We start from the raw sequence: 18,825 nt of genomic DNA, 5'->3' as shown, positions 1-18,825 counted from the left end.
ACCTCAAAGCTTTGCTTAATTGAACAACGGTTAAGCATGTTAATCATGGCACCTCTATCTCAAGACAGAAAGCAAAAAAGGGTTTCAAGTTCACCAGCAGAAGACAGGGGGACAAGGACCAGCTGCTCAGTATGGTTGTGTGAGATGGCAGCCTGAGAGTCCACCGGAAGAAACTGAAGAAATCTTAAAACAGAAAGAAATAAAGAAAATCTTAAACAAAAATAGAAAGAAATAAAGAAACTTAACAGCAACTGCGATGTTACTTATTTCCTATGCAAAGATGATAAACAGTCATGACAGTAGGCATCACATTGAAGTCTTAAATAAAAATATCTAAAATTTTAATCAAAGAACCAGAAACCAGGTGGAAAAATAGGAAAAACAAACAAACAAAACAAAGAAAAAAAAAAAGAAGAATATGTATTATCGTTAGGGTTTTTCTAGAAAGTTATACATGTTATATTTATTATACTATGGCCTAGCTTTTAACTGTTAATTGTGAACAATTAGGCATGTCCACACAATTAGGCATATGCCCATGACTGTCCTGAAATGGCTGTAATGAGTGCATGACGAAGGGATATCACTAATAAAGTCTTTAATTATTAATCAAACCAAGAACACACAGGAGATAAGAGGAACAATAATTCAAACACAACCACATTAACATTGACAATACTGGACACTGAACAGAAAAAAACTCAAGGCTTATATACACAGGGAACATAATCAGAGAGAACAGAAACAGGTGTGTGGAAACTAATTTAAGTTAATACATTTACTTGAGACAAAAAACAAAACAAACAAACAAACAAAAAAAACCTCACATGGTTAAACAGGACAGGAAAGAAAAGGGAAGAAAACAAATGTTGCCCAGTATACCAGCTAAGAGCTTTCTAAAGGATGAAAACTGTTCTTTGCAAAGCAGCTGGCATATATGACACCATAAAACCAAGGCTACATGACAAAATGTACTGCAGAAGTGCCTTGGGCTACCCATTTGACAGTCAGGCCTATTTCTCACATCATCCTAGATCAGACTCTTGCAGTCCCACTCTTAGCCCTTACTCACCATGATCAGTTTCATGAAGATTTTACATTCATGAAGTTACAGTTCAAGTTACTCCAGTGACCAAACAGCTACCAAATGCAACAGTGAAAGAGAAAACTCCTTAAGATGTTTAAATATTTGAGGAAAAATCCTTGGTAGGAGCTAAAGTCACCAGTATATCTCACAATTAAGAGATATGAAAAGTCTGAATTGCGAGTTAAAAACTTACAATTGTGAAAATAAAGTCAGAATTGCGAGATATAAACTTGTAAATGTGAGTGAGTTTTAAAGCCTGAATTGTGATATAAACTCACAATTGCAAGAAAAAAAAAAGTCATAATTGTGGGATTAAAAAAAACACAATTAGCTTTTTTAAGTGCAAATTTATACTTCACTATTCTGAGAAAATAAAGTCAGAATTGCGAGTTATAAACTCGAAATTGCAAGAAAAATATGGAAATATGGAAGCTTGGTTCCTTCACAGAATAAAAAATAAAAATGATAATTGCAGCTTTTTATCTCACAATTCTGACTTTATTTCTTGCAATTGTGAGTTATAAAGTCCGAGTAGTGAGATAAACTCGCAATTGCAAGAAAAACGTCAGAATTGTGATATTAAAAAAATTCGCAATTACCTTTTTAATTTTTTATTCTGTGGCGATGATAAATGTTACGGCCAATTGTTTAGCAACAAACAAATAACCAATAATAGTCTAAACGTCCCTTGCCTCCATAAATATTCACGTGCTTTTTATATATTCATTGAAACTTTCACACAACTGTTTTTCTCTTCAGTTTGGGTGGGGGGTGGGGGGGGGATCTAAATGTTAAACTGTGGGGGAAAACATATTAATTGAAGTGAATATACTGTTTTTAAATGTTGAATACCCAGTATCATGGTCTGCCTGCCTCCTCCCCTCCAAACACTAAAAGAATGTGCACAATTTAAAAAATATGGCCACCAGTCAATACCATATCATGTTTTGCATGCATATAAATGGTTCTATCAAATAATTCATATCATACGATTCGCCATATGATTTGCCTCCTCCCGATGATTGCCACTTACAGCTGATTCTGAAACCCTAGTGTATATGTTATGATTTTCAGCTTTATTTTATGGCAAAGGCAATTTGCACTAAGTGAAAATAGCAATAGATGGTATTTACACTATAGTGAAAACAGCAGTATTTTCAAATAATAGCAAATACTATTTTCATCTCAGTGTATTTTAGTGCATTGTAAACCAGTATGCAAGAATAACGACCTAGTTGGTTTAGATGATTATATTTATTTAAATTATTTGTGTATGCTGAATTTAGAAAAACTGTGTTGTGCTTTTGTGGTCTGAGGTATTGCTGCACAAATTTTTGCTTGATGTTGTCATGATTTCTACCTTTAAATAAAGCATAGTGGAGAGTGGACAGGAAGTAGGACGTAGGAATATTGTTGGTTGTATTTGTCAGAATTATTAGGAGCACTAATTGCTAGAAGCTAACAGAATACATTCCTGCGGCAAAGCTAAATTTCCAGCAGCCATTAATGCAGTCTTCAATTTCCACATGATCCTTCAGAAATAATTTTAATATGCTGATATTCCAAACTAATATGCAAAACTGTGTGTTTCAAGTCTTTCTACAGAATTTCAATGGGGTTTAAGTCTAGACTTTGCCTATGCAATTCCAAAACATTAATTCCGAGGTATGCATTGTCTTGCTGCTTGACCCTTTTGCTATTGATTTGGTTCATGACACGCTGCTTAACATTCTCCTAGAGACTTTTTTGATACAGAGCACAATTCACAGTTCCTTCAATAATGGCAAGGTATCCAGTTCCAGATGTAACAAAACATCCCCAAACCATAACACTACCACCACCATGCTTGACTGTGGTGTGATGTTCTTCTCATGAAATGCACAGTGTTTGGCCCTGTTATGTTTGATTAAAACCAATGTCAACCAAAAAAAGGAACTTTGTCTCTATTTGTCCATATGGTTCCAGGATTCTTGAGGATCATTCAGTTGCTACTTACAGTTGCAGATGTGAGACAATCTCATATAAGAACAAGAATCTACACTGACCTACTACTGCAGACCTGGCTTTTACTTGTAGACTGGCTGGACATATGAAGAGAAAGTAGATAACAGATATATAAACCAGTCAAAAGGTTAAATGTTAGAATAAATGTATGAATTTGTGTGCTGCACAGCTGTATTTGTTGTAGCAAATTACTGTAGCTGTCAAATCCACCATGCAAATCAGCATTTTACTATGATTTCTAAAAAGAAAAACATGAGGAGGAGAAAAAAAGAGGATGGAAAGAAACGCATAGCAATTCCTTCCAAAGTTCATTACAGTTAAAATAAGCCAGCACCATTAAGAAGGCATCAACTTATCAACTTCACTGTTCACAATCAGCCAAACAGCCACACAGAAACCTTGTTGTTAACTTCAAATGCAGCACTTTATTGACATGCTAATTGTAGTATGCTATTATCATTAAGGCTTTCATTAATTAAAATGTGCCTGCCAGGTATTTTTGCTTCCATCCAAGGTTTTCTCCCTCTGTCTAACATTACATGCTTTTTTTCCTTTTATACAGTCATAACCTTAGCAACCACATAGCAAAACCTGGCAACCACCTGCAATCATCATGGTGGAGTTTTGCACAGACAAGCAATTTTTTCACAAAGTTAAATTTCCTCATTCCAGGAAATGGTTAATAGTAATAGATGTCTTCTAGAGTAAAATAGGACACTGTCATGTGGAAATTAACAGCATTAAATATTGCAAACATAAAAAAGGCTCATAAAGTGCACTGAGAACACAGTGCTTTATTGATTTTTATTCATACCCGTTTTGTTCTGTTGAAGAAAAGTGAGAAATAACCAACATTACATTTTGTATATCATACACACACACACACACACACGTGTTATTTTTTTAATGAATACGGCAAATATAATAACATTTCCCACTGCGCTATCTCAGAGCAAGCAAGGCAACATGAAGGCATGATCAGTGACAAACAGCTTTACTGAACCCTCTGAAAACACACGCACCCACAATGAGCTCAATTCAAATAAACAAGCATCAGTTCTTACATCAACCGTTTACACTGGTTTTGTGGAAAATAAGGTAAATGATGCCGTATTCTAGATTTATCTATTTCCTACAAAAACCTTCAGAATAATAATAATAAATACTCACCACAAAGCAGCTGCATCCAAGCGCAGGTTTTGTAGACGGTGGCGGTATTGCAGAAGAAGAAGAGCGCCATACAGCCGATGCAGCTCAAAATGAGCACCATGGACAGCAGCACGAAGAAAGAGGCCGCCTTAAACGCGCCGGACGGGATGGAACTGAAGTCGGAAAATGTTCCCTGGCAAATCAGCTCCCGGTTCGAGTTACCGTCGCCCACGCAGTAATGGAACAAGCCGAAGTAACCGGCATGTGGTGTACTCACGCTGTCCCCTATCCAGTAAGGCTGGATGAAGACTACCACGTTGATGGTGGCGAAGCAGATGGTGAAGATGGCCCACAGGACACCGATGGCTCGAGAGTTACGCATATAGTTGTCATGGTAAATCTTTGAGGCTTCTTGCGAAGGTAGCATTTTTTTCTCGCTTGCTCCCAACCGTCTACTCTCCTGTGATTTGTTTCTGCTATTTCCGGCGTCTCTATCTCCCCCTATCTACCCCACCGGTACCCTCAGAAATGCGCTTCTGCCGCGAGTCCAATGACTGGAGATAGCCTAAATAAAGATTTGTCTGATTTGAAGTAGACAAGATGTAAGCGGTGTCCTTCCTTGATTCGATTTACCAGTCCTTTTGTCACATCGGAATTGATCATGAAACAATTAAATAATTGATGGGAGCGTTGTTATGATAATGCATTCGGTGAATGAAAAAAAAAAAACCCTTCTGTTCCTTTCCACCTCCGCTCTCCGTGCAAGAATGCAGGCGAGACGACTGAGATTACATTGCAAAATAAATGTCTATGACAAATTCGACAATACGCATTATTGCTGCTCAATGTGTCTGGGTATAAATAGCATATCCGGTGCACCTCTCATCGGCTGTAATGCTGTCAAGATCTCAATGATGGATCTTCCGCAGACGAGCGAGAGCAGATTTAGCGAAAGCTGGAACATCAGCGTGAGGCGTCGCACATCATCGTAATAATAACCTGAAAAAAAAAAATCTGAATTTCATTCAGAAGAGCACTTCGTTTCGCGGTTTTACCAAAACCACTATCTCTCTGTTATCCTGTTAGGCTATTTCTTCTCTGCGCGCACACGCTTGGTGATGTTCAGAGCTGCCGGTGAATGCGCGTACGCGATTTGGGATATTGCAGAAATTTCAATAAGTACACGCCCCTTTAACATGCGTCAATACAAAGTAGCTGTAATTGTTTTTGGACACATTATGGAGCACTAAACTGTTGTATGGCTTCTTTTATTTTAGCATAACCCCTACAAGACACGAGGAACAGATGTTAACAATGATCAATAGTGAAAACTACAAATATGGCCTATCTATTTATTCATAATTTAATTCTTTGCTTTCAGGATCAAACCTTAATATAATATCTCTATAATTTAATGATAAATCATGAATTTATCACTTATGAAATTCTTATACTGTGTTTTTTTCTTTGAACAACATATTAGACAGTATAAAATAAAGGGAGCTACCTTTTATTTGAAGTGTAACATTAAAGTAAATTAAATTGTCACACACAGAATGTATCTACAACACTGTAAAAAGTGGTAGCCTGTTGTTACATTAAAGAGCTATGTTATCCTTAAATGTAGCTTTATAGGTGTAACCTAATATATTCAGGTTGATTCAGTAATGTTAAATAACATTTTATTTGAATAAAATCAATTATTTTAGATAGGCTATCACATGAAGCATATTTTTTAGGTTAAAATTATTTTTTTTTGTAACATTTTTTTTGTTTGTTTACCTAATAGTGACTCTGATGATCGAGCACTTGCTCTAAGTTGAGCTGTGCGCATATTACTTTTTTCTCTAACATTTTTTTTTGTGTCAATATCCCACATGGATTCAGTTATTTTGACAACATGTATGTCTACAAACCATGGCTCAAAAGTGATAATCAAGAGCCTTTAATTGATTGGGTTTATATTAACATGCATTTATTTACATAAAAAAATCTGTATTAATAATAATGAGAAAAGTGTGAATGGGAAAGGAGGGGGTGAAAGGGTTTTCCTCTTACTAGGATTGTCTGCTGACTTGGATTAGTTTTTTCTTGATCTAATTTAACCAACATACCCTTAAACAATTGGTTGTCTTGTCAAAGCCAACAGACTGATAGTCTTTTTAAAGCTTATTATTATGATACTGATCCTTTAGTCTTCATCTTTTTATATGCATAAAGCAATGGGAGAGGAGAAATTAAAGCGCAAGTTCAAAGACTAATGCCACAACATTAAATACATCAAGCCAAATACGTTCGACTCTATACAAGTCTCATCTTACTCTCTAATTTGCTGCTCATAGGTGACGTGTCCGAAGTTCCGCTCTCTACTTGCATCTCGCTCACTGACTCACAATGTTGCACAACAAACAGTGGTAGATTTTGATATTTCTGATTTTGACAAAGAGCCCATCCTGCCTACTTCTCCGGCCATGCGTCGAAGCTCCCGTATCCAAATGCAGGACTCCCCTTGGGCCCAGTGGCCTTCAGAGAAAATCATCGCTGCACTAGGGGCTGTCTGCATACCCTTTAACTGTGAAATGCCATGCAAAGATCTCCTTTTTCTGACCCTTTAATTCAACTACGGATGGCACTTCTTCCATCCCAACACCATCAGTTCAACCCAAACAAACCAGTGGGATACAGACTGCTAAGTCATAAGTCATCTTCACCTCGACAAGCTAAAATATCTAAGAGTTCTGTGCCTACTCCACTACCTTTCCCTTGCTTTAAAGCAGAATGTCCTAATCTAATCAGAGCTGAACAAAGACTATCTGAAACAGTTAAAAGTTTCGAAACCAGACTGGGAGTTTTTGAGTCTGCTTTTTCTAAGGCACCTGGATTATCTATGCCCTTCACATTTCCTGGCAACTCATCAGCTATTTCTTCTTACCCTGGATTTGCTAATCCATCAACGGCCCTTTCTCCGTCTACCACCACATCGGCATTGGCTCCACTCACAATGCAATCTTCATTTGAAGATGTCTCTGCTCAACTATCTACACCTCATTATAACCTTACCACAGCTATTCCAGCGCAAGTTTTTGATAGGCGTTTTGTTCATCCTGCTGCTGCTACTGTCTCACCAAAAATGAGATCAGATATTATCCAAGGTAAGGATGGTAATCTAGCTGCTTTGCTGCATCCATCGCCATCTAACAATCGGCAAATGGTTGACTGTGGTCATGTGACAGTCTTTTTGAAAACTTCAGATCCCAGACTGCAACGCAACCTTTCGTTCAGTGAATTTGTAATAGCTTTCAGAATCTACAGAGACATATGTGGCATTTCCTGATCGCAGGGAAGAATTAGATCTTTATTTGGCAATGATGGCAGATTTCAATACTTTATTCTATGAATATCACAGATCTTTTTCAGCAGACTCTGCTTCATTCATTACGTTGTCCAACACTAGATTGGATTGATCTATCATAGATACTGAAATTTTGGTCAGGCATTTTGGTGCTCAGACCTGTGTGGTATGCAGTTCCCACAGTCATCTTTCTGCCCTAAAACTCATACTAGCAGAGGACCTGCACCCAAAATTTGTCTGCCCAAGGCACTTCGGACCTGCAACACGAGGAAAAGCACCTCCTCAGAAAAAATTCTGAACGTCCACCCATCCACCCCCATTCTCACTGCTTCGAGCCAAATCTGCATAGCCACATGCAAATATTCAGGAAAAAAATATTCATCTGATATTTGACATGTCCTTTCCCTATAGTTTTGCTAGCTTTAATGAATGTATCCCCTTTAGAACCTTTCTCTTTGTACTATGCTTCAGTCGATGATGCTATTAAAGTTAACCAAACTGGCAGGATATGGATAGTTCAGTTGTTAGCTAAAGCTGACATTACTGATGCGTTTAAATTCATGCCTATTCACCCCTCTGATTGGCCTCTGTTTGGTGACAAATGAGAATCTAAATTCTATTTTGTGGTGAGACTCACCTAAAGCTGTAGGAGTAGTCAGCATATCTTCAATTTCCTTTCAGTGGCTTTGTGTTGGATCCTATTGAATGTAAGTGTCACAGTTCCAGTCATTCCCGGACTTCATTTCCCATAATCCTCCCTAGTCATCACCTGCACTCACTTCATCAATCAGTAATCACCACACTCAGCTGCAGCACATTATCTGGACTATTTAAGCTAGTCACATCCTCACACACATTGTGAGGTTGTTAATACTCTGTTGCAATTCTGAGCGGTCATCATTGTGTCTGTCTGCCCGTTATTGTTCCTGTCTGTTCCCTGTGTACGATTCTCTGCTGCCTGCCCTTTGGACTATTTGCTCTGTTTTGGATTTCCGATTGTCATCTGCCAGCCCTGACCCATTACCTGCTCCTCCCTCCTTGGCCATCTTAATTTTGTGATGAGAATTATTCCCCAAGGTCAATTTTTTTGTTTTTGTTTGCTGTCTTTGACTCACCCTGTTTAAAATTTAAGTGATACAATCTACCAAAACAATGGGTGCTTGGCCTTAAGCTTTGGGTGCTTCTTTTAGACAATTGGAACGGCATTCAACAATGATGTTCCAGAATCATCTGACGATCTCTAGCTTTTTACTGATTCCGCCCCCTCTATTGGTTTTGGGGGATTTTTTTAAGGGCAGTGGTTTGTGGAAAAATGGCCTGCTGAATTGTCTTCCTTAGCCCAAGAATCAGCCTCATCTGCCCTACATGAAATTAACCCTATTGCTGTAGCCAGTGTCCTATTGGGCTCGGCTTGGTCGCGTAAACGTATAATTATGTACTGTGAAAATGAAGCAGTCGTTGCTATTATAAACAAGGGAAGATCACATTGTCAGGCTATAAAGCCAGTTCTTAGACATTTAACTTGGCAATGAGTTACTTATAATTCCATCATTAAAGCCAAACATATCCCTGGGTATTCTTTTTTTATGATTTATTTCTTAAATTTTACAAACAAAAAATGACACGAAAGGACGATTCATCCAGCATGTTAAAATGATGGTTGAGGGCTTTTCCAGTTTAATAAGACTACACGTCTAGCAAGCAATGTGAGAAAAGCAATAAAATTAAAAATGTGAGTGGGCTGTGAATAACTAGTGGGCAACACCTCAAAGAAGCCAATGAAAGGTGATGGTGGTATGTCTGCAGATGTAATGGCTGAGAGAATATTAAATACTGACACCCCCAAAGCAAAGAAAGAGCTGGACAGGTCCAAAAAATACGAGTCACCTAAGTGACACCCGTCACACTCTGGATCAAACGTTGGATCAATCTGTGCAAGCTTAAATTTTGACCAGTGAACTCTATGAACCACCTTGCATTGAATAAAGCAATGGCGTGCACATATAGATGAGGAATGGACCCTGTCTAGCACTTCCTCCCATGTTTCCTGGTCTATTTCAAGATTGAAGTCTGAAGACCAACTGATGTGCAAACTGTCAACAGGGAAAGACTGTAAAAAGTGGCAAAAGTATTGATTAACTTAGAAAATGACCCTGAGAAATTGAGAGCAAACATTAAAACTTAGGATGGTATTAATTGCAGACAGACGCAGGGCGTTGGGAAAATTTGCAAAATTTTTACGAACAAAGTCACGTATTTGTAAAAATCTAAAAAAGTGGCTTCTCGGAATGTTATACATAACATTTAGCTGATCAAATGAAGCAAATGTACCTTCAATGTAAAGATCAGCTACAGAGTGGACACCTTGATTCCTCCAATAAGCATATGCAGCATCCAGGGTAGTAGGGAGAAACAACAGATTAAAATGTATCAGGGAAGACAGGAGCATAACTTGAAAGCCAAAATTACATAAAAACTGAATCCAAATTTTGAGACTATTTTTCACTATTATGTTATCCGAGTACTTGTACTCTGAGTACTATGTGATTGGAAAACATAAAAGAGCATTCAATATGGAGGATTTGCAAGAAGCATTCTCAATGTTTAACCATACTGGGGGGCTGTCCAAATTGTTTGAATTAATCCAGTGTAGCATGGACTGCATGTTCGCAGCCCAATAATAAAACTGAAAATTAGGAAGGGCAAGACCACCCAAATGCCTTGGTTTCTGCAAGATACTTTTTTTCTTGCCATTCCATATGAATTGAGAAATAGAACTATCTAGTAGTATAACAAAAAAGGACTTTGGGATAAGATATAAGAATTTAGGGAGCACATTCATCTTCATGCAGTTAAAGGGTTAGTTCACCCAAAAATGAAAATAACTTGCAATGATACAGAAAATGACTTGCAAATGAAAGTCATGATTGAAAAATTATAATCTGGAGGAGGCAAGACTGGTTGCAGAAAGTCAGGGCCAGTCTGCAGATTTTGGGCAGTCGGAGTTGACAGATTTCACTGAAAATTGCATAGTGTAGATTTTTTTTTTCACTTCGGACTATGATTCCATCTGGAATTTGATTTATTATGGGTTTATTCGAGTTTCTCATTTGTTTGTCATGATGTTTGTCATGATGAAACATACGAACACCTCAACTTTGACACTCAGAGGTACTAACTTTAAGGTATTAACTTTAAGACTCAGAGGTAATGTAAACAACACTGTCTTTATTCACAAGTAGTTCAGAGAAGCAGTAAACAGGTGAGTAATGATTTCAATGCAAATGGATAGCAATTAGCTTGATCATAAACAGTTCTCCCAAGATGGCATTGATTAAAGCATTGAATAAAGCTTTCCTAGCCAATGACTTCATCATGAATGGCCATTTGTTGAAGAATGCTGGAATTATGTCTTTAGACGGCAAGCCGTGATAAGTGCAGTTTCATTCCAACCACTCGTAGCTTCCAATGTATGAAATTTTAGGGCAAAATCGACAACAAAGTTTACCTTGATGTAAACTGAAGAGCTGATCGTGCACAGATAGCATGCTTACTTAGAGTGCTTGGTAAATGGAATTCAAAAGGAATTCATCACAGGTCCACTAGCTTCCCAGATGGAATTAGCCCATTGTAACACTCTGTCGGATAACAAAGAGATGACATACGCTATCTTCGCTTGATCTGTCGGGTACAACTGTGGTTGCATCTCAAAAAAGAGCGAGCACTGAAGAAGGAACCTGCTGCACTCATCCACCTCGCCGGAGTAGGTCACTGTTCAGGCCATGGGACTGGCAGAGGCAGAAAACTAAGAAGTGGAGATGGATGGTCGGCGTAAGCTTGAGTATTAACAGTTCTGTGTTTATTACAGGTGCTGACTGGCATTTTGTGCAGACAAGGAGTTGACTGTAATTGAAGACAGTCAGGTAAGTCCTTCCATAAAGATCAATAAGACCAAAGGTGCTGTGTAAAGTGGCTTAATATGAGCCCTAATGAGCGGGTACAGGTGCAGGTGATTAGAATTCGGGTGACTGTGATCGAGTGGGCAGAGCTGACAGGTCTGGTGCTGTGGATGGGACTGAGTCTGTGACAGGAATGTGACAGTATCAAATTTTCATATAACGATAATTGCTGAAGCTTTTATCATAGTATATTGTATATTGTCATGGTATTAAATTAAGTTACCAAAAAGTGTTGTCCTCCTAACAGGTTTAATATCTTTTTCATATAACAAAAAGTACATTTAAATACAATAAAACAATACACAAAAATGTATAAAGTAAATAAATGTTTCAAACAGATTAAAATGCAAAAGAATTATAGAGAACAATAGCTAACACTTTACAGTGAGGCCCTATTAGTTAATGTTAGTTAATCCATTAACTAACAATGAGCAAGAATCTACATTTGTTACAGTAGTTATTATTCTTTGTTAATGTTAGTTAATAAAAATACAACAGTTCATTGTTTGTTCATGTTAGTTCAGATCCATTAAATATTATATCCTTCTGGGACCCAGGAATAGACTTTTGTCCTCTGTAGTGGACATTATATTTTAGTGATTTTCTCTGAAATCATACATGTCACAGTTTTAAGTCTGGATGTCCTGTAAAGAACACTTTCAGGGCTTTGCAGAGATACCAAATTTTTAGAGGTTTCACCATGACAACAACTTGATCTTTAAATATGACTGAAAATGAAAATTAGCACTCTTTGGAAATATGATAATATTTTGTAATGATAATTTAAATCAGATTAATTTTCAAATTGTTTGTTATAAATCAACATCTCAGGAAAATGTTATGGGGTTTCAAATCAAAATATGACTTTCTGTTATGAAACAGGACATACATGATTTCATACATGACCTCTGTAGAGCACACCACGACTTAAAACATGTTTATCAGGCATTTTAGGTGAGTGAATAGGGAAAGAATTTATATATCAATATTCCTATTAATTATTAGATATTATTATGAAATTGTTGCCAATTATTACTCCCATTATTGCACTTCTTTTTTCATTGCATGTTAGTCCAAGAACACATAAATATGCAAATTAGATACAGTGTATAGATACATTGAATTGGAAAATCAATGTATATGACTATTTTACCCACACATTGCATAAAGTAAAATGGTATACCAATTGATTCTATTATGTCTTTCATAACATAGTTGAGAATCATCTTTATACAAAGTTTGGTTAAAAACAATCCTGAAGCCTATAAATTGATTGGTGATTAAAAAAAAATCCTGTTGTTTTTGCCTATTGTCACGATCACCGTCAGTTCCTGTCAGTTCCCGGACTACATTTCCCATAATCCTCCCTGCCAGTCACATGCACACTACACACCTGTTGCCACATACAGCTTATCACATTACCTGGACTATAAGAGACTCACTCACACACCACCTGATTGCAAAGTCTTGTTAACCTTGTGTGCAATTCTGAGCGTTAATATCCTGTCTGCCTGTCTGTTGTTGATCTTGCCTGTTACCCATTTACGTTACCTCTGCTGCCTACCTTTGACCTGTGCTGTGTATACCGACCTGTGAGTGATATCTGCCTGTCCTGATCATAGCCTGTATCCCGACCATGTCTCTGCCTGTCCTTTGCTGTTCCTGTTTGTTCCCGTTTGACCCTGCCTGTATGACCACGCTCACCTTTAATAAAAGCTTTGCACTTGTCCAGCTTCGTTACACCTATACATGTAATTTCATGTCATGTTATTTTTTAAACAGCTTAGTCCTGGTGTCCACTACAGAGGACATAGCATAACATATGAATAAAATATAATTTTTCAAAATTTGTATTTCTTAATTTGTTTCTTATGCTCTAAACAATATAATGACGTGAAAAAAATACTAAATTCAAAAAACTTTTTTTTTTCCCGGGTCTCAGGAGGCCTTATGCATGCAGAATATGCAAGTTTAGAAAGATTAGGCTGGGTACATTAGCATACGCATAAAAAACCCTCAAAATGTCTGTGCACAGCCTTGAGTAACTTGCTTGTTTGCAGGCATTTGCTATGCTACTGAAGCTATTTTAAATGTACAACAACAATCAAGGTTTCATTTTACTTATTTTTTATAAGTAATTCTAATGTATTGATAAATGACAGGTTTGATAAATTATATGTTTCTTTTAGTGTGTCAACTGTTAAATCTAAGTAGTTTACTCAACACATGGGATAAAATCTACCCAAACAAATTGAGTGCAAATTGTTGCCTCAATTATGAGTAGATTCTACACTCTAAAAAAAGACGGTTCTTTAAAGGTTCTTTATATAACAGTTCTTTTTAGAACAATATCGTCCTGAAGAACCCTTTATATGCTGAAATGGTTCTTTGTTTTAGTGTTTAGGGTCGTTTATTCCCGCCTTTTTGTTTTTCAAATCTGTCAAAGCCACCTCATTACTGATTTTCTGGAGCTCAGACATTCTATTACACTCAATTGGTAAATGATTTATTTCTTAATGTCTATAAATATTATCTTTAAAAATTGTAATAGGTTTCCTACCAATCATGTCTTTTTCTCTTTTTAGTTAAAGAGAACATGTGTGATCAACTCTGTTCAGTTAAAGATACTCATTTTCTCTTCTCCACAAAGTCATAGAGACAATTTAATTTATGATCCATATTGTTTAATTTTTTTAAATGATTTCTTAATGCATAAACATAATCAGTCACAAAAACAAAAAACAAAACAAAAACAAAAAAAAACATTAAAGCTATCCCATGACATATCACTTTTTCCTTCATAATAAAAATTGTTTTTACATAATTGGAAGAGACACACTCTAACTCTAAACTCCCACAACCTTATTATCTGCAGAGAGAAACCGCCACTCAAAATACACACATAATGGATGTAAAGACATCATAGAGGATTGTGAAGAATATTTCACTTTTAAGATTTGTTGAACTGTCACTGCAAAACTCTAGACACAAATCTCTTAATTTCTCATTGAATAGACCGGCTTCAGCTCTGTTAGCACACAAATTCCCAGCTGGAAACACTAAGAGTCAAAATTTATCACACACCAATCAGAACCATCATAGATATGTCAGTTCATTCAGTTATGGAACAATGATAGAAGAGGTTGAGGATACCAGAGAGGAGAAGGAAGATGTGAAGGAAGAGAATGAGGAGGAAGATGAGGAGTATGAGGAAGGGGAAAGGCAAGGAGACAAGCAGCCTCGGATAAAATTCTTGTCACTCCTTGTCCATGGTATGACTATGAGGGAGGCTGGGCAACGAATTTCAGTTGATGCGTGCCGGGGTGGATCAGGCAAGCAAGAGGATTTTACCCCGCTGCCATAGCTAGGACCAATATAGCCTGTGATGTTGATGAGATTCTCTGGCCTGTCCCAGACCAAAGACAGGATGCTGGGGTGGGGCAGAATAATTTTTTGTTGTTGTTGTTTGTGTTACGTGCTGGTGTTATAGAGATGAGGCGTTCACGGACTTCCACAGTAAATGGGTATTTATTAACATAAAGGAGCTAGAAACAACATCCAACACAAATAACATTTAGAACAGACAAGGAGTGAAGGGAGTGAGTCCATATATAAAGGGAGTGCAAACGAGGAAGTCCAGGTGATGACGATAAGTGATGATGGGGAGATGACGAGGGAAGTGAGTGCAGGTGTGGAGAACAGGAGGACTGTGGGAAAGGAAGTCCGGGGAACACGGGAACTGTGACAGTACCTCCCCCTCCCGGTAGGCGCGACCTCGCGCCGTAGATGGAACACCGGGGAGGGGGGGTGGGCGCCCTGGAGACCTCATGCCGGTGCAGGGAGAGGCATGGGTAGGAGTGGAGGTCTCCAGGGCGGATCCATGAGCCACGGCGGGTCAGGAGCAGTGGGCGGATCCATGAGCCACGGCGGGTCAGGAGCAGTGGGCGGATCCATGAGCCACGGCGGGTCAGGAGCAGTGGGCGGCCACGGCGGGTCAGGAGCAGTGGGCGGCCACGGCGGGTCAGGAGCAGTGGGCGGCCACGGCGGGTCAGGAGCAGTGGGCGGCCACGGCGGGTCAGGAGCAGTGGGCGGCCACGGCGGGTCAGGAGCAGTGGGCGGCCACGGCGGGTCAGGAGCAGTGGGCGGCCACGGCGGGTCAGGAGCAGTGGGCGGCCACGGCGGGTCAGGAGCAGTGGGCGGCCACGGCGGGTCAGGAGCAGTGGGCGGCCACGGCGGGTCAGGAGCAGTGGGCGGCCACGGCGGGTCAGGAGCAGTGGGCGGCCACGGCGGGTCAGGAGCAGTGGGCGGCCACGGCGGGTCAGGAGCAGTGGGCGGCCACGGCGGGTCAGGAGCAGTGGGCGGCCACGGCGGGTCAGGAGCAGTGGGCGGCCACGGCGGGTCAGGAGCAGTGGGCGGCCACGGCGGGTCAGGAGCAGTGGGCGGCCACGGCGGGTCAGGAGCAGTGGGCGGCCACGGCGGGTCAGGAGCAGTGGGCGGCCACGGCGGGTCAGGAGCAGTGGGCGGCCACGGCGGGTCAGGAGCAGTGGGCGGCCACGGCGGGTCAGGAGCAGTGGGCGGCCACGGCGGGTCAGGAGCAGTGGGCGGCCACGGCGGGTCAGGAGCAGTGGGCGGCCACGGCGGGTCAGGAGCAGTGGGCGGCCACGGCGGGTCAGGAGCAGTGGGCGGCCACGGCGGGTCAGGAGCAGTGGGCGGCCACGGCGGGTCAGGAGCAGTGGGCGGCCACGGCGGGTCAGGAGCAGTGGGCGGCCACGGCGGGTCAGGAGCAGTGGGCGGCCACGGCGGGTCAGGAGCAGTGGGCGGCCATGGTAAAGACCCACCCACATGTGTGTCCCTCACATGGCCCCCCCCCAAAAAATACTTGGGGAGGTTTTGGATAGTCATAGGGAGTCCCAAAAACATCGTGGACATGTGGGTGGAGGAGCATGGCGAGGGCTCGGCGGCGGCTGAGGCTGGAGCGGAGGGCTCGGTAACAAAGTCTATTAACCAGCCAGCTTCCTCTGGCGGCCCGTGAAAGGCTGGAGCGGCGGCTGGAGCTGAGGGCTCGGCGGCGGCGGCTGGAGGCCAGGAGTGGGCAGGACCGTTGAAGCGGTATGTGCAGGGTTCTGGGGTGAGGTGAGCTGGTGATGCCCGATAAGCTGCTGATGGGGCTAGACAAGGACTCTGGTTCTTTTGAATTTTATCCACTTCAAAATTAGAACCATTTAAAAAGAGAATTAAATTTAGAGAATCGACTAAGGAGAAATTACAGGCTGGTTCGTTATAACGAATAACTTCCTTGTCCAGTCCCATCAGAAAAACAGCATTAAGGCAAGCATCAGACCAGCTCACCAAATAAGAAACCTCCAAAAACTCCTCCACATACCTCTCCAACGGCCCGCCACCCTGTCACAAATGGCAAAGTCTTTCCTCTGCATTGAGAGGCTTCGGGGGTACGGGAACAAGGAAAATACCCATCCTTAGAATTGTGGAAGTCCAGCGGTTAAGGTCTGTTCTTCGGTTACGTGCTGGTGTTATAGAGATGAGGCGTTCACGGACTTCCACAGTAAATGGGTATTTATTAACATAAAGGAGCTAGAAACAACATCCAACACATCAAATAACATTTAGAACAGACAAGGAGTGAAGGGAGTGAGTCCATATATAAAGGGAGTGCAAACGAGGAAGTCCAGGTGATGACGATAAGTGATGATGGGGAGATGACGAGGGAAGTGAGTGCAGGTGTGGAGAACAGGAGGACTGTGGGAAATGGAGTCCGGGGAACACGGGAACTGTGACAGTTTGGTGTATTGTATTGTACTGTACAGTACATTAAGGAATAATAAAATATGCAAATGTATACACATGTTGTGTCTTTTGTTGTGTTCATCATGTGAAAATATTTTTGACTTTTTTTAGTATTGTTTTGAATTTATCTCATCAGTGTGTAAGACTATGTTGTAGTGTATGTGTTTTTTAGGGCTTCTGTGTCATGTCTGAGGTCAAAGTTTTTTTTAGTTTTTTTTTTTTAGCAAGAATGGTTTTGAGTGGAGAGCTTCATTCTGACCTGAAAATAGGAAGTTTGGGGAATTGGGTGAGAAGTTATGGATTTGTGCTTTTGAGAAAAGGAGGCATAATTTCAAGAAATGTGTTTAAGCAGTTTAGAAAAACTGTAAATGATTAACATAAAATATGAAAATTGGTCATTTTGGATCTATGAGCCACAAATCCAAATCAAATCCTTTGGATTTAGAGGAAATAAATAAATAATAATAATCAAAAAAAATTATATATATATTAGTATTAGATCATTTTTGTAAATCAATCTGGATTCGTGAGAAACAGAAACATATATATTTATATATATATATGAAACAGAAACATATATATTTATATATATATGTTTCTGTTTCTCACGAATCCAGATTGATTTACAAAAATGATCTAATACTAATTTAAACATGGGTAAAAGTCATAAAAACAAGAGCAAACTGACAGATAGCCAGCGACGCTTGACGTCACCTTTCAGGAAGTATTGATCACATGATCACGTCAGTTTCCTGTTTACTACTGGCCCTGGTTAAAGTTCCTTGGCTACATCCAACACGGATACATTTCATTGCAATTTTATAAAACCGTTCTTTTGTTTGCCTTTAACATACATCCGACAGTTTTGGCGTTGTAAACAACACAATGTTTTTTCTCCAGATCGAAATTAAGTTGAAGACTTGTCGTGCGGACTTCCTGTGATTGGTGGCCGGTGTTGAGATTATTTTGTGGGATGCGGTGTTCTGATGTGGGCTCTGAAAGTCAAAAGATAAACCAAAGCGTATATTTCATTATAAACGGACAATACTTTTTATTTTTGTTGATTGGAGAAATAATAGCGGTAAGAAGTCTTGAAGTCTTTCTCGCGTCGTATAGTACCGTCGGTAACGGGCTATTTTGATCACCAGTGTTGTGGAGGGGGATCATCTCGCCAAGACCCTGAACTCGGGACGCGTCCCCGGCTCCGGCCCCGGCGCCTTAAAGCGGGCAGTGAGGAAGAAGCTTGTCCTGAAGGGATGGCCTGGAGGATCCTCTCGGCCCCAGGGAGCTGCGCTATTTAAGGAAGGGCGGGTTCGAATCGAGCAGAAGGCGGGTGACGGCAGGTGCTCGATGATGGCTAGCAGGAGCGAGGAGATAACCGATCTGATATATGAGTTCTCTAAGAGCCAGTACAGAGCGAAGGAGGTCACCCCGTGGGTAAGACCGAACACATCAAACATCAGTCAGTT

At 40.3% G+C, this 18,825-nt stretch overlaps 2 protein-coding genes across 3 annotated transcripts in view; one reads left to right on the top strand and one right to left on the bottom strand.

Moving 5' to 3' along the window:
* lhfpl4a (LHFPL tetraspan subfamily member 4a) overlaps positions 1 to 4,673 on the bottom strand; it is a 37,988-nt gene extending 33,315 nt beyond the window's left edge. Inside the window, exon 1 of the mRNA XM_067374274.1 lies at positions 4,262 to 4,673. Coding sequence (XP_067230375.1) covers positions 4,262 to 4,667 — 406 coding nt within the window. The 5' untranslated portion in view covers positions 4,668 to 4,673. The remainder of the gene's footprint in view (positions 1 to 4,261) is intronic.
* Positions 4,674 to 18,098: 13,425 nt separating this feature from the next.
* The window catches only part of mtmr14 (myotubularin related protein 14), a 28,223-nt gene continuing 27,496 nt past the window's right edge, over positions 18,099 to 18,825 (top strand). For both annotated transcript variants that reach the window (XM_067372695.1, XM_067372694.1), the window contains exon 1: positions 18,099 to 18,793. In XM_067372695.1, the coding sequence (XP_067228796.1) occupies positions 18,707 to 18,793 (87 nt within the window). In that variant the 5' untranslated portion in view covers positions 18,099 to 18,706. The remainder of the gene's footprint in view (positions 18,794 to 18,825) is intronic.

The sequence above is a fragment of the Chanodichthys erythropterus genome, chromosome 21, assembly GCF_024489055.1.
Source record: "Chanodichthys erythropterus isolate Z2021 chromosome 21, ASM2448905v1, whole genome shotgun sequence".
NCBI lineage: Eukaryota > Metazoa > Chordata > Actinopteri > Cypriniformes > Xenocyprididae > Chanodichthys > Chanodichthys erythropterus.
Note: the sequence above shows the minus strand (reverse complement) of the source record. Positions and strands in the feature narration are given on the sequence as shown.